Raw genomic sequence first — 16,537 nt, forward strand, 5'->3', positions numbered from 1 at the left:
GTATACAACTTGGTACTGTCACTCAGCAAACGCTAGGTAATATTTATTAAATTCAACTGCAATGTTGTGCTGCAGGCCACAGGAATATATCATAAGAACTCAGCTGGTTATGGCAAAGTCACTACCTGGAGGAATCAGGGAACTCCTCCAGAGGAAGCCAAATCCCAAGGAGTTTTTGGTATTACTTGGCTTGTTATATATCAGCTGTCTTCTGTTATGAAAATCATGTGTGCCTTCATAGTTTTCCCAATTGACTTTTCCCTAAGAAGGACTAACAGTGTAGACTGATCACTCTCTGGACATACACATTCCAGGTATTTGGAGAACAGCCTCAGGAAAGGCTTTCTCTGGAATCAGATTATCTCCCTTAGCCACTTTCAAGGACTACAGGAAACACCACCCAGGTGGGCGCCCAACTTCCGAGGATAACAATGATAACATCCCACTTGCAAGTCTCCTGACTTACGGTAAATTCCACAAGGAGACACTGCCTAGGAGAGGTGGACGTTAAGTAATAGCTTTACATAATTTAACTCGGACCCTCCCTTATATATACTGGGACTAACAGGGCACAGGACGGAGAAGAGAAAAGAGAATGGAAGAACTAGATGGGTAAGAACTTGAGAGGAACAAACTGAGATGGGGAAGAACTAGATTGAAGGGCTAGAAGAGAGTACCAGAGGAACGAGATGGAAGATGAGGAAGAGCCGGATGGGAAGAACAAGATGAGGAAGAGCCAGATGAGAGAGAAGGAGATGGGAGAGGAGCTGATAGCGGAAAGAACTAGATAGATGAGAACTTAGAAGGGACAGAACTAGATGAAGGAATTAAGATAGAACCTAGAGGGGACAGTAGATAAATATAGAGAGAAATCAGGCAAGAAAGGAGCTAGACATGAGAGCAGAATAGAAGCTGTGCAGAGAGAACTATCACAGAATAATAAAGTGAATGAACTAAGGAGTTTCGTGTACATAGATTCATTTCTTTTCATCAAAGATTAATTATCAGCTGGTTGTAGATTCTTCCCGGACCCTGGGAGGGGACTATCGAGGGGCTGGACCCCCCTAGTCCCCGATAATGTTGAACTTTTCAATTCAAAATAATTTAGCATACATTTTCCTTTCCTCCCCTCTTATATCGACTTATTGAACTGGTACCATCTGACTGTCTTTGGTCTACAAAAAAATAACATCACAGGTTTGCTATAATTTTTCAAAAGAGCAGTTTTTCTGTGCTCATTACCTTTTCTAAAGATGTTCTTCTGAATCCCCTGGGAGTCTGACCTGGAGGCAGCAAAGCCTTCACCCTCTCCCCTATATTTAAATCATGAATCTGTTTCCCCATTAAGAAAAAGACTCAACTTAGAGCTCCTTCTCTGAACTACCATCTTTATTAATTAAACACTCCCTGAGCATGTGACTGTCCTAGAAACTGTCATGAGCTTTGGGTACACATATTTGGAAAAGGTCCTGCCTTGCCCCTGAGGCACTGGCAGTCTATGTTCAGAGGTTATACACAGATGTTACTAGAACAGAATATAAAAATGCCATGACAGACAGAGTGCACAGGGTATTACAGATATATATGAGAGACAGAAAACAAAACTAACAGGTTAAAGAGGTCTGCCTTGGGAGGGTCTTAAAAGGAGTTATCAAGGAAAGAATGAGAGATTTGCATAATGAAAATAGTCCAATTTTTCCTTTATGAAACTTTAGCACTGGTTTACCAAGTCAATGTTCCTAAAATCTGTATTTTAAAAAGAAAACAAAACAATTGCCAAGGCAATTCAAGTGAAGGTTTCCTTTGTTCCATTCTTCTGCCAGTACTAGAAATTCAATGTGGAGTCTCACAGATGCCTGGTAAATGCCTTACTATTGAACTACAGTCTCAGCCCTTAGTCCATCTCATTATTTGTATTTTTAAATTTTATTGTTTAAAGATTGTGGTAGTTTGAAAGAAAATGGACCCCAAAGGGAGTGGCACTATTAGGAGGTGTGGCCTTGGTGGAGCAAGTCTGTCACTGTGGGGGCGGGCTTTGAGGTCTCTCTTGCTCAAGCTTCCCTCAGTATGACAGTCAGTTGACTTCCTGTTGCCTCTGAGTCAAGATGTAGGATTCTCAGCTCTAGCACCACATCTGCATGCACACTGCCACACTCCCCATCATGATGATAATGGACTGACCCTCTAATACTCTAAGTGAGCCACTCTAATGAAATGTGTTACTTTTTAAGAGTTGCTGTGGTCATGGTGTCTCTTCACAGCAATAAAAACCCTAAGACAGAAAATTTATTTTTTATGTGCATATGTATATGTATGTGGGCATGTGCACACCAGGGTGCAAGTGCCTCAAATTCAGAAGAGGGGTTAGATCCCCTAGAGCTGGAGTTATGGGTGGCTGTGAACTGCTTGATATAGGTGCTGGGAACTGAATTTGGGTTCTCTGCAAGAGCAGTATGCTTTCTTAACTTCTGAGTCATCTCTCCAGCTCCTCCATATTTTAAAAGTAGTGTTTTCAAAAATAGTTACTTGTTTACGCATATATGTGCACACGCATACCTTCTTGAATCTGTCTTTCAGCAAGAACAGCTCATATCTAGTGTCCTTGCTATGATTATTTAGCTCCTTGTTCTTTAATGTACCATTGTTTACTCTAAAACTAGCTTCTAGTTTCTTAATATTAAAAAAATTTCTATATGTAAGATTTAGTAACGTTTGATCCTGAATTACTTTGTAACTTTCAATACATGACAATATTATCATCACTCTCAGTTCTCTGAGATCATTCTGTATTCTCAGCTTGTACAGTAGCATCTACTCATACTTTTTATTTGGTTCTAATCAAGTGTTAGCTTTAAATTTATGCAAGTAGTTCTAGACTAACAGAAGTAGCTGTGCTCATCCCTAAATCACCTATACTAAATAATGTTATGTGCTTTCTCTATTCCCACTACTTCAAAATTTCTTTCAAATGAAGGGCTATGGTTTAAGACCTGCTGGAGATACTGAGGTGGCGGGGGTAGGAACACACAACAAAAAGGGACCAATAGAAAAGATGGAAAAACTGGAATAATAAAACTTCATGAAAAGTGACCTAAAGTGTTTGTGGTTAGAGGGATTTTATTTCAACATTTGATCTAGGAATTCCAAGTCTGAATACAAGGCAGAGACATAAGTTTAGAAATGGGAGTTCTGTTAATATGTACTATTTATATTGCTGGCAAGCTTCCACTGCCTCAGGTCTTTACAGCTTTAGTTAAACACAGCCACAGAAAAGACTGCCCCGTGAACAAAAGGACAGGGGCTACACAGAACATATTATTTTTTGCTATTGCTACATGGCTCTACTCAGCTAACACTGTGAGGCTATCTAGGGGAGGTATGGGCATTTAGAATCCAGTTCAGCTGCAAAGCCTACATGTCTTCCCTACAGTGCAGTACTTGATGGCCTGTAAGTACATTAAGGTAGGGAATGTCAAGATGCTCCAGTATCTCCAGCACTGAGCACTGTCACAGCAGCTGTGTAAGTGTCTGAACACCAGTCTGCTTACAGACTGTGGAGACTGAACCGAGTCCCATTGAAATCCAGTTCAAACTGGGTAGGATCCAATCATACTGCCTTAGATATGTGGGCCTAGAAGTATTGCATGTTGATTTCCTTACCTGTACATGGGGTTAATAAAATAATTTACTCCTACAGTGACTAGGATGACCTAAATGAGTTAAACATATAAAGTGATTAAAACAAAGCTTGGTACAAAGTAATCACTAAATGTTTCTTCTTATCTGTTATACAAATTAGCAGCTAAAAGCATTAAGAGTATAAAGTATTTAGAATAAAAAAAGCTAAGGAGTGATTAAGATATGCTGTATGGAGAAGGATATAGAAATAAGTTAAAAAAAGAAACTTTAAAATATTAAAAGTATATATGCAAAGAAGATTTAAATTTAGGTAACTGAATAGAACTTCAGAAATAAATTACATGCTTTAAAGAATTTTAATCTTATATTTTGATATAACTTAAGTGAATAGAAAGCAAAAATATGAAGATATCTGCTGTGGGATGGTCTGTATGTCAAGTGTGTTGCTAATTAGTCAATAAATAAAACACTGATTGGCCAGTGGCTAGGCAGGAAGTGTAGGCGGGACAAGGAGGAGAATAAAGCTGGGAAGTGGAAAGCTGAGTCAGAGAGACACTGCCAGCCGCCACGATGAGAAACAGCATGTGAAGATGCTGGTAAGCCACGAGCCATGTGGCAAGGTATAGATTAATAGAAATGGATTAATTTAAGCTGTAAGAACAGTTAGCAAGAAGCCTGCCATGGACATACAGTTTGTAAGCAATATAAGTCTCTGTGTTTACTTGGTCGGGTCTGAGCGGCTGTGGGACTGGTGGGTGACAAAGATTTGCCCTGACTGTGGGCCAGGCAGGAAAACTCTAGCTACAGATATCAAATAAGTTAGGTTCCTATACAGTTTGGAAAAATGAATTTCATTTTTCAAATTTCTCAGATTTAAAAATATTCCCATGATTAAACTATCATAAATTGGGTGTAACAGGCGTGCTTATACTCTGAAGGCTAAAACAGGAATACTGTTGCAAGTTAAAGTCAATCTGGATTATGTAATAAGATTCTGTCTCAAAATATAAAAATAAAAAATAAACTGTTATAATAAACCAGGAAAGGGTCTGTTAACAACCAGCCAAAACCACTACCACCATCCTGTAACTAAGGACCAACGGCACTTGTATTATAGAAAATCACACGTACAGAACAGCAGTGGGAAACCCCGAGACACCTCCCTCCTCATCAGCATTTTATCACTGGTGAAAAGTCTTAGCACAGCAGTATAAGTGGTTTATTTTTTCTTCACTTTACTAAAAATAAAAATGGAATAAAGCTTGAGAGGAACAAACACTTACTGGATAATGAGGTCGCAAATGAAAAGTATGAGGTGATAGTATCGCTACAGCAAAGAAACGAAGGAACACAAAGCTGGTCACTGCAGAGTACTGAACATGAGGGTTATCTGCAGGGATAAAACGGTGAAACGTCATGCAAAACACTAATTAAAAACCAAAGACAATAAAGTAAAAAAATATGTAAACTATGTAGGAAAGAGGAAAATAATGTGTAAAGTAAAGACTGAATTTGTGAAATGGTACTAATGATTGTGGCTAAACTAAAAGAAAAAAATGCTGTAACTTAAAATAACAAATAAAATGAAAGGCAAAGTTGCTATGTTTTTAAAGAAACATTTTTTAATTTGAAAAACAGCCTTTTCTTCATATAGTCTTGAAATTACAACAAAAATAAAAGCAGTATCCAGCACTACCCAGTGGCAAATTCAATACCAAAAAGTAGCTTTCAGTTGTACAATTTTGTTTCAGATTCACCCTAAAACTCTTGATGACATCAAAGGCCATCTGTATGGTTAACTTTGAATATCTAGTTTACTGGATGCAAAATGCCTAGGAGACCAGTAACCCACCTTTGTATGTCTCTGAAGATGTGTTTTGGCCCCGGTTCACTCCTCCCTCTCCCTCCCTCCTCATTGGCAGGAGGTGAGCAGCCTCCTCGGCTGCAGGACACCACCACAGTGTTTTGCTGCCTCAGGTCTGACTAAGGCAATGGATCCTGCCGATGCTGGACTAAAGCTCTAAAACCATGAACCATATCAATCCTTTATATTGTTTCTCCCAGGTATTTATCACAAAAAGAAACATCAACAACTTAAAAAGCTACCAATATTTTACATAAAATTGCAGATGAACTGCAGTAGCACTGATACTTGTAGCACTGCTCACTCATCTTCAGTACTTGGTTCAGACTGGAGTCAACAACTAACCTGACAACCAGATGCTAGAAGTGGGTGGTGGGTGAAAGAGTTTCTAGATTTGATGTGAGTTTTACCTCTTATAAATCACTCAGCAGGGAACACCACCAAGCTGTCCACTGTTCGACTGCTTGCCCCTATCTATACTATCTATACTCCAGGTAGTAAGAACAAATGAGACTTCAGTTTCATCATCTAACCAATGGGCATGGCCTCAAACAGTGTTAGGAGTAAAAGACAAGACAGGCTAGCAAGCAGGTAATACGGTTATGATCTAGCTCACTACTTGAAGATAGAATCCAATCAGCACTTCATCTTTATGTATGCAGGATCAAGTCTCTGCTTCCTCTATTGATTATGAAGGTTAAAGATATTTAATTAAAGCTAAATGTTTTGTATCTTTATTATAACTAGCCAAGAGACCTAAACCTGATTCATGTATAAGTTAGACAACTCAGCCATACTATTTTAGTATTGGGTAAGTTAAACACAGGGACAGATACATGCAAACATAATAAAATAACAAAATCTCTTTGGATGGCTAAAAAAGTTAACTTACAGTTTTATGCAGCTAGATAAACCTGATTATTAACAGGTAGCTGCCCTATCTATGCCTCCCCCTCTGTTAGGCAGATCTGCAATGGGCTTTGGCAAATTTATTTATGTAATAGAAATGAACTAAGTACTAACAATAAGAGGTAGTAATTCATAGCTTTATAAATTCTTTCCAAGAAAAATCTTAATATAGCTGATTTTGCAAAATTAAGCACAATGATTTCTTGATATATGTACCTCAAAATCTTATGTATGTTGGGACAAGTGTTTGTAAAGCCAAAGACTATTTTTGATAAAAACATCTCTCCAGCATTCCCAAGCTGTCAAATCTAGTCAATTGTATGAAACTAATGATTACTACTGTTTGAATATAGGCAAATGGGAAAACAACCGGTACAACAAAGGTACTCCTATGTACTCCACAGGCTCTTAAATATGTAGTACATAAAGGCTTACTTATATATTACAGAAAATCTTATAGATCCAAACTTTTCCTTCTTAAAACTAATGATTTTGATTTGCACTTTATATAAAGTTGCCATTATACTGAAATAAAATGGATTGCACTGTTCTGAAATTATAGGAAAAATAAACCATAAAGTCTCACAAAGAAGCTAGCATCATTTTGAAAAACTTCTAGAAGACTGGACCTATGCACAAACATTTCACAGAAACCAAATGAACACCATGTAGGAAAAAATATAGAAAAAGAAATGGTATGACTGAGTATTATCAAGGCACTTACTAGGAAATCTCTTAGTAGCCATTTGCCTCAGAGAATAAAAGATATCACACATCACAGTGGGGCAGCTCACACTTGATCCTACAATTGTATTGAATACTTTGTCCACATAGTAGTGCAGATTCTCCTGCAGAATTTAACAAAGTAAACACTAAGATTCTGACTTCCACACATCTTCAATAGTCTTTACGAAAAAAAGTAATGGATATGAGATTTATTAGACGATGGCCATCTAGTATTCTAAAGGCCTGCTTCCATTCTCCAAGTTCATTCAGTTAAAAAGGCAATCAACATTCTGACTTAATTTAATAAATTCAGACTTTCTAGACAGGTGAGTATAGGAATAATTTTCACAAGAAGCACAGCTAACAAAACAATAAAGAGGGAAGCCAGGGAAAGAACTCATGATAGGCACCATTAGTACACTGCAACACAGTTTATACTACAGTATATAAAACCTGTGACCCCCAACATAATTATAGATTTCTCAGTCTCAACTAGAATCATTATGTCACTTAGTCCGATGAGTCTGACCTGAAAGGAATAGTCAGAATGGAGGTTGTAACTAGCTGCAGCTTAAATCCATTATTATTAGAGGTTACTGTCACTACTGTTGGTTGCTCACTAGAACTAGATGGGAAGACCCTACTGCTGAAGACATCATGTGCTCTGGTCTAGAAATTTTCTCCCCGTTATTCAGCCTTCACAGTGTTAGAAGGTGTAATGCAGGCTGCTAATGCAGAATTGCCATTAAGAGTTTACTCAGAGCCGGGCGGTGGTGGTGCATGCCTTTAATCCCAGCACTCGGGAAGCAGAGCCAGGTGGATCTCTGTGAGTTCGAGGCCAGCCTGGTCTATAAAGTGAGAGCCAGGACAGGAACCAAAACTACACAGAGAAACCCTGTCTAAACAAATAAACAAACAAGCAAACAAACAAAACCCCAAAACCAACCAAACAAAAAGAATTTATTCAGCTGCAACCCTGTGTACTGTACTATTGACTTGTCAGGCAACAAGGGCATCACTGTTTGGGGATAAACAAGCACTCTCTGATTTGGATCTGAGGCCTGCTTCACAGGAGGGGATTCTCATTTGACACTATAAACCTGGCCAAAAACCCATGGCTAGGGTAAGGGTGGCGGTGTGGTGGGGAAGTTACTGCTGCTGATTTGCTAAATAGATATGCCTATCAAATGATCTTCTAAATATTTCTGTTTAAGTCCAGAACTAGTGCTGCTGTTGGCTTTGGTCAGAGAAGCTTCTCTTTACAGTGGGTGGCAGCCACTGTAGAGGCTCAGTGCTGAGAATAGGTGACTTCGTCACCTGAGAATAGGTGCTTAGCCTTAAATGGGCTATCTAGAATACTTCCCTTGAGGTTCAGGGAACATCACTGAAGAGTGGACAGAAAGAATCTAGGAGGAAAGAGTGACTGTCTCCTAACAGTATTTTGAGCACTACATGGCCACTGCACTCTTGAATTCTCAGTAGCTATGATCAACAGAACAAGACCTATATGAAATCAGGCCCATCAACTGTCTGTCATGGAGTGGGGAGAGGCTTATATAAGTCCCTACCTATCCCTAAGGATCTACAGGCAATAAGGGGTTGCTGGGGGAAGGAGAAACATTTTATTTATTTATTTATTGGTGTTGTAACTATTGGTAAGTTGTCTATGCTACTATAATTAACCCCTCAATTCCTGTCCCTAAGTAAACTTACTAGGATACATGAACTCACACGGAAACAACACACACACACACACACACACACACACACACACACACACACACACACACAAGTAGAAAAGAAGGGTCAATAATTAAAAACAAAACCTTAAGAAAGAAGTAAAGGTGGCAGTCAGAGAGGCTCTGGCAGCTAAGAACACACACTGCTCTCTCACAGAAGCCCAGGGTGCTCAGCACCCATGTCAGGCAGATCACTTCTGCCTATAACCTCAGCTCAAGGGAATTCAAAGCCTCTGGATTCCACAGCACTATATTTTCACACGAATATACTCACAATTAAAAAATAAAAAAGAAAGAAAAGTTGAAGGGGAGGACTAGTTGGAAAGAGGAAATGGATCAGTAGGAGAGGGAACAAAGAGGATAAAAGGGGTTAACATGATCAAAATGCCTTCTAAACATGTACAAAAATATAACATAACCTATTATTATCTATAATATCTGCTAACACAAGATCAGCTTCCAAAGAAGCCAAGCTCAGGTCCCAGCACCCATATCAGGCAGCCCAACTGCCTGTAGCTCTGTTCCAGAAGATCTGATGTCCTCTTTAAGCCTCTGCTGGCACCTGCATTCATGTGCACATCACCTCCAAACACACATATATAATTAAAATGCTAAGTTAAAAAATTTAAGACTAGGGCTGGAGAGATGGCTCAGAGGTTAAAAGCACTGACTGCTCTTCCAGAGGTTCTGAATTCAATTCCCAGCAACCACATGGTGGCTCACAACCATCTATAATGAGATCTGGTGCCCTCTTCTGGACTGCTGTCATACATGCTGTATACATAATAAATAAATAAATCTTTAAAAAAAAAAATTAAGACTAAAATAAGGTAAAATCAACACTAGGAAATGTCCTGAAAAATAAAGGCTCATGTAAAGAATAAACAACATTGTTTCCAGACACATGGCATTATTAATTTTAAGGGTGGGGGTGGGGGTAAAGAAATGGCTAAGTGGTTAAGAACACTTATGTTCTTGCAGACGACCTGGGTTTGATTTTCAGCACTCACGTGGTGGCTCACAACCATCTATAACTCTATTCTCAGATAATCCAATGCCCTCTTCTGATCTCCCCAGGTACTAATCACACATGTGGTGCACAGCATACACACAGGCAAAACACTCATAAAATAAACCATTTGCGGGAGACAGGTATAACATTAAGAAAAAAATTAATGTAGCTCTAAACTGCATTATATAAACTTACCTTATTATTTTCTACATTATCTCCCTCTTTCAACTTAACAGGATCTATTTCACAGGATTTCGAGGATTCACATATCTGAAAAATACATGTGTTTTTCAGTTACTGTTCTTTCCTAGGTAATTTGACAACATGAAAGTAATGCTTTTTCTGATAATATAAAAACTAAATCTAACGAAGTTTAAAGCCCCTACCTGAAGATATTATGTACAATGTAGACACTTTCCCAAAGAACTGTATCAAAATTGTTTCTTTTTTTTTTTTTTTTTTTTTTTTTTTTGGTTTTTCGAGACAGGGTTTCTCTGTGTAGCTTTGCGCCTCTCCTGGAACTCACTTGGTAGCCCAGGCTGGCCTCGAACTCACAGAGATCCGCCTGGCTCTGCCTCCCGAATGCTGGGATTAAAGGCGTGCGCCACCACCGCCTGGCTCAAAATTGTTTCTTAAAGACTTAGTAAAATAAAAATATAACGAACAATAATGTAGATCGATGTGCCTTGTGAATAAAAATTCACTGATGGCAAATTAATTTACTTATAAAGTGTCTATCCTTATTCCTTCAGTAGCCCATGAACGGACAGATCCTTCAAGTCAACATATTACTTCTTGAAAGAGAAACTCTAGACCAGTGGTCCTCAACCTTCCTATTGCTATGACCCTTTAAGACAGTTCCTCATGTTGTGATGACCCCCAACCATAAAATTATTTTCGTTGCTACTTCAAAACTGTAATTTTGTTACTATTATGAATCATAATGTAAATATCTGATATGCAGATGGTCTTGGAGACCCCTGTGCAAGGGCAGTTCAACCCACAGGTTCTGAACCACTGCTCTCGATGGTCACAGACTTTGGCAATGAGGTCTATGCTGTACCTCGTCTAGAACAGGCTTTAATGTGACTTTCAAGTAGTGTCCTCCCACTATTTTCATCATCTCATCCAGACACCGGGTCGCCAGGGAATTTCCTCTAAAAATTGTGCTTGCATCTCTGAAACAGAAATAGAAAGAGATAAAAATCAAGTACAGCAAAGAAAGAAGAAAAAGTTTTGAAACAGTAACATTTTTGACTTTGATTATATACACAATTTTAGTAATTTTACTACTAACAGGAAAGTCTGCTGCCATTAAGAGTTTCTAAAACTATTCAAACTACTTTCTGAAAATGTTAGCATCAGTTTAAAGAAGAAACTGTATTTATTAATTTAAACAAATACAGTGTGGGTATGTGTGCATAAAATGATGATGCTGTTTTACTATGATGGGAATGGAAAGCCATCTGATTGCTCCTCATAGTGTCCTATGTGTGTCTTACAAAGTGTTCTTACTACCTGACTTGTGAATCACTGCATCAAGAAGAAAAGACCAGCAATAGTAACAAAGGAAACTGCACCACTGAATTAAACACATTTCCTTATTAACTGGTCCTTATTGCTGTTGGATTCTGTTTGGTAACTTTTTTTTTGAGCGGGTTTCTCTGTATAGTTTTGGTGCCTGTCCTGGAGCTCACTCTGTAGACCAGGCTGGCCTTGAACTCACAGAGATCCACCTGGCTCTGCCTCCTGAGTGCTGGGATTAAAGGTGTGCACCACCACCGCCCAGTCCTCTGGTAACTTTAAGAACTGTCTTTTGTTACTGACTAAGGAGTTCTTTTTCACCTGTTCTATAGTAAACTTGGTCAATACAAAAAAACAAAACAAAACAAAACAAAAACCTCAAAAAAAACAACTGAGACTATAAAAACAATCTGGCAAATTAAAGTTCAATTTTAACAACGCATAATTAGCATTTAATGAAATACATTTCTTACTGGGTATCCTTCAAGTCCAGTTCAGCCACCGCAGTGATAAAAGGAACAAGTTTATTGTGATGCAGCAATAGTCGTACAAGAGGCAAAACAGCATCCTTTTGATCTTGACATATTTCACCCAAAATATAAGCAGCTGAGGCAGATACTGGCTAGGATACAGAATGGCAGAAAACAAGCACAAAATCAAAGAAACATGGTTACATGTTCAATCTGTGGATGTAATTTAAATACATGCATTAGTTACAACTGATGTATAAAATAGCATTTAGTTTTCTAAATTCTAATCAGAGATAAAATCTGAAGCACACATCAGCACTCTGGTTCAGAGAGATTAAATACACAGAGCTCTTTAAGAGCTGATACTATGAAAATTTTTCTTCATCATTTACAGAATTAGTTTAGCCTTTCACATCGAGTCATAAATGTAAGGTTTTTAAAGTACCTGAACATCTGGTGATTTTAGCAGCAGAGTTTTCAACGGATCATAGTACTCTGATGGAAGCACATAGTCTTCTGTATAACATAGAGTTAATCGAAGAGATCCCAGGTCATCAGTTTTAGATGACTTGTTTCCATTGTCTCTTGGTTGTAGCAAGTACCTAAAGTAAAAGTACTGTCACCTCCAAGTGGTGGTCATGAGGAAAAAGCAAGTGGGATAAACAAACAGGTAAGCTACTGAAAATAAAGCAGGGGCTGGGAGTGATGCTCAGAAGTGAAAATGTTCTCATCATATTCAATCTCCAGCATGTCAATGAAATTAGTACATACACGGAGGAAATCATTACTGGCAAAGATGAGATTTGAACTAAGCAGTTTGATTCTAGAATACAAGTTCTTAACCACTATCAAGAGTCATATATATGTTCTACTATACTGTTAAGTAAAAATAAAAGCATGGTACAGGTGGGTGTGGTATTGTGTGCACTTTGGAGGTTAAGGCAGGAAAATGGTGAGTTCCAGCCAGTCTAGGCTACCTAATTTCAATAAAACAAATACATGAATGAAAAATATACACACGTATTTGCCTATATATATAGAAAATATTCCCAGAAACTAGGGAACAGTGGCTGGCTCAAAAATAGGACCTAGCTGAGAAGCTGGGGGGTAGGGTGGGGCAGGAGGCAGGATTCTCTTTTGAATCTTTTTATCTAGAAATGGTGCGAGTGCATTACCTATCAAAAAAAAAAAAAAATTGGCCAGGCAGCAGTAGTGCATACCTTTAATCCCAGCACATGGGAGGCAGAGGCAGGCAATCTCTTTGAGTTTGAGGCCAGTCTGGTCTATAGAGCGAGTTCCAGGAGAGCCAGGACTGATAGTTATATAGAGAAATCCTGTCTCGAAAAACAAACAAACACACAAACAACAACAACAACCCTTAAACCAAATCAAATTCTATTATATACACAGGGCAAAGTGAAAATTAGCTAGTGTCAACATGAACAAGATAATGCTAACATCTGACTTAACTATCACCATAAAAAACAAAACAAAACAAAACAAAAACCCACCAATGTTAAGGAGGTAAATCAGTAAGAAAAAAGGGGGCTTGAAAGATGGCTCAGTGGAACAGCAGCACTTGCTGACTATCAGAACATGGCCTAAGAATGGAGTCGTACAAGGGAAATTCTGAGTGCTTGTGAGAAAAGGACAAGTCCTGTGACCTCAGTTTCTTAAAACAAAACAAACAACCACCACCACCCATGGAATTGTTCTTGGAATATGTTTTCATGCTCCTCCCAGGTGTAGTGGATAGGAGTGAGTTTACTTCAATTATTCATTACAACTGGCTATTGTTATTTGTTTATATGCCTCTATGGAAAAACTTTTTTTTTTTTTTTTTTTTTTGCCACATGCAACTTGTCCCTGTGATTGTACACTTTATCCATGTGATTCTTCTTTACCCTCAGGGTATAAATTGTCTAATGCTCTGGATGAAGTTGGTTACTGCTTGACACTTTAGTCTGCTTGATTTTTAGGTTCCATTCTCCCAGGTTCCACTGTTAACAAGAGCCAACTAGAGTGATACACATCTGACAACCTTATTCGGATACCCAGAAGCCAGGCGGTGGAAATAGAGCAACAACTCCTACAGGCATTCACATGCTACACACAGGCATACACACATAGGTAAGTGAACAGACAAATGTAACAAAGTTTTAAAAAGAAAAAGTGATGAATCATGTTATAATCTGGAGAAATGGAGCAGCAGTTAAGAACATTTGCTGCTTTTGCAGAGGACTTGGGTTTGGCTCCCAGCACCCACATGGTGGCTCATAACGATTTGTAACCCCAGTGCCAGGGCATCTGACACCCTCTTCTGATCTCCACAAGCACCAGGCACACATGTAGTACACACACATACATGCAGGCAAACACTCATTCACATAAAATAAAAATCTTAAATAAATTAAAACTATAAAAAACCAGGAGTCCAATATAATAGGCAAGTACTAAAGGAAATTATTAGAAAAAAAGAAAATAGAAAAACTTCAAACAATCTTACTGCCTATTGATAAGATATGACCCTTTGCAAGACCAAAATTAAGAAATAATTATGGCATTTTCATGCAGTTGCCATCAGCCCCACTAGAGGATGCTACAGCGCTACAGTGAGGAAGGCGACAAAGCACCTTGAGTGAAAATAAAATGGCATTAATATTGTTGTATTTCCCTACAACGTACATCAATACACAGAGATGAGCAGAGTCTTCTTTTTTTTTTTTTTTTGGTTTTTCGAGACAGGGTTTCTCTGTGTAGCTTTGCACCTTTCCTGGATCTTGCTCTGTAGCCCAGGCTGGCCTTGAACTCACAAAGATCCGCCTGCCTCTGCCTCCCGAGTGCTGGGATTAAAGGCGTGCGCCACCACCGCCCGGCCAGAGTCTTCTTTTTAATGCAGCATAAGTTTTAGCATTTACGCTTCTGACAGGCTACTTTAAAATTTTCTATTATTGGGAGCTGGAGAATGGCTCAGTGGTGAAGATCATATGGTGCTACTGCAAAGGATTTGAGTTCAGTCCCTGGCCCCCACATCTGGTAGCCACCACTACCTTAACTTCAGCTCCAGAGGGTTCAACGACTTTGGCCTCAAAGACACCAGCACTTAAGTGCACATAAAATATTTATACTATTGACAGAAGAAGCTGAAATAAAATTACTTATTGTCTGCTAATATTCCATAGTCTGCCAAGGTAGAAAGTTTTGTCAAATTTGGAAAGTATATTGAGAGACAGTGTCATTGAAAGTACATGACATGGGGCAGATTTCAAGTTCATTTTGGTGGGCTCTGAGAGATACAACAACTCATTTTTCTCTTCTGTACTAAAAGGTATGGAGTATTATTTTAAAGACTTAAAAACTGAGTTCAGAAATTTTCATGGAGATGCAAGAAAGCATGGCATATGGAGGGGGCAAACATTGATATATTTTTCTTAATGATAAAGTTATTCCACCCCCACCCCGCCCCGATGCATTTAGAAATGATACAAAATGTCATTAGAGAGACCAATACATGTCAGGCTTATTTTAGAGGAGTTAATGTAAATAGAGGTAATAAATAATGTAAAAAGAAGTCTAAAATAAGGGAGACTATGAGATGGCTGGAAAGAAGATGCAGGCTCTTTTAAAGACCAAAAAGAAATACCAGAATACTCTGTATCGGCCATGGTGGCACACCTTTTATCTCAGCACTCAGAAGGCAGGGGCAGGCAGATCTGAGTTCAAGGCCAGTCCGGCCTACATAGCAAGTTCCAGGCCAGCCAACATTACACATCGAAACTCTGTCTTGGTAAACAAAACAACAAAAACAATCCCTAGATATCCAAATGTCAACCCCTCTTCCAGGCAGCAGAAACTGAGTTCTAAAAAGTGTTTCTCATGGCTAACACTGCACAGTGTGTACACACCACATTATTTAAATCCATTCACTCGTCAACAGACATTTTGCTATCAAAGGGTGAAATCCCAGCATTTGTGGTAATCTGTCTGGAACTGGAGGTCTATCATGTGAAACAGGCAGAGAAAGATAAAGGCCACAAGTTCTTACTAATTTGTGAAAGTTAAAGTTGATCCACATAAGAAGAAAGGAGCATTGCTAGAAGCAGGAGGGAGAAGGGGTAGAGAAAAGGTAGGGAGTGGGCTCTAAATGCAGCTGTGGGAACAGCAGCTCTCATGTTTATAACCCAATAGGTTAGTAACTATAGTCTATAACAATTAACGTTGCATAATTAGTTTCTCAACATACAGAAATGGTATTTGTGGAGATGGACATGCTGACTATACTGATTTGATCATTACACACTATATACATGTGATAGTACTTATTTTTCTCTAAGTAAGCACAAATATTACATTTCATTTTTAAAAGTGATCTTTAAAGAGAAGTGACAGAAGCTGGAGAGATGGCTCAGCTGATAAAGTTCGTGCTATGTAATCATGAGGACCTGAGTTTGGATTCCCAGCACCCACGAAAAAGCTGGGCTTAGTAGTATGCACATCTGTAATTCTTGCACAGGGGAGGTAAAGACAGATGGATTCCCTGGAGTTCACTGACCAGCCAGCCCAGCTAATCAGTGAGCTCCAGGTTCAGAAGTCCTTTCTACAAAATAAGAGGAGAGTGATTGATAAAGATACCCAGCATCAAGCTCCGTTCTTT

At 38.7% G+C, this 16,537-nt stretch overlaps 1 protein-coding gene across 4 annotated transcripts in view; it reads right to left on the reverse strand.

Moving 5' to 3' along the window:
- The window catches only part of Rasa2 (RAS p21 protein activator 2), a 119,850-nt gene that overhangs the window by 32,727 nt on the left and 70,586 nt on the right, over positions 1-16,537 (reverse strand). For 3 of the 4 annotated variants that reach the window (XM_052717482.1, XM_052717511.1, XM_052717492.1), the window contains exons 10-15: positions 12,329-12,485; positions 11,887-12,035; positions 10,953-11,067; positions 10,085-10,159; positions 7,137-7,260; positions 4,923-5,029 (exon numbers count right to left, since the gene is read on the reverse strand). In XM_052717482.1, the coding sequence (XP_052573442.1) occupies positions 4,923-5,029; positions 7,137-7,260; positions 10,085-10,159; positions 10,953-11,067; positions 11,887-12,035; positions 12,329-12,485 (727 nt within the window). The remainder of the gene's footprint in view (positions 1-4,922; positions 5,030-7,136; positions 7,261-10,084; positions 10,160-10,952; positions 11,068-11,886; positions 12,036-12,328; positions 12,486-16,537) is intronic. The other variant, XM_052717502.1, reaches the window with a different exon arrangement.

The sequence above is a fragment of the Peromyscus californicus genome, unplaced genomic scaffold (genome assembly GCF_007827085.1).
Source record: "Peromyscus californicus insignis strain IS unplaced genomic scaffold, ASM782708v3 Scaffold_11__1_contigs__length_118956290, whole genome shotgun sequence".
NCBI lineage: Eukaryota > Metazoa > Chordata > Mammalia > Rodentia > Cricetidae > Peromyscus > Peromyscus californicus.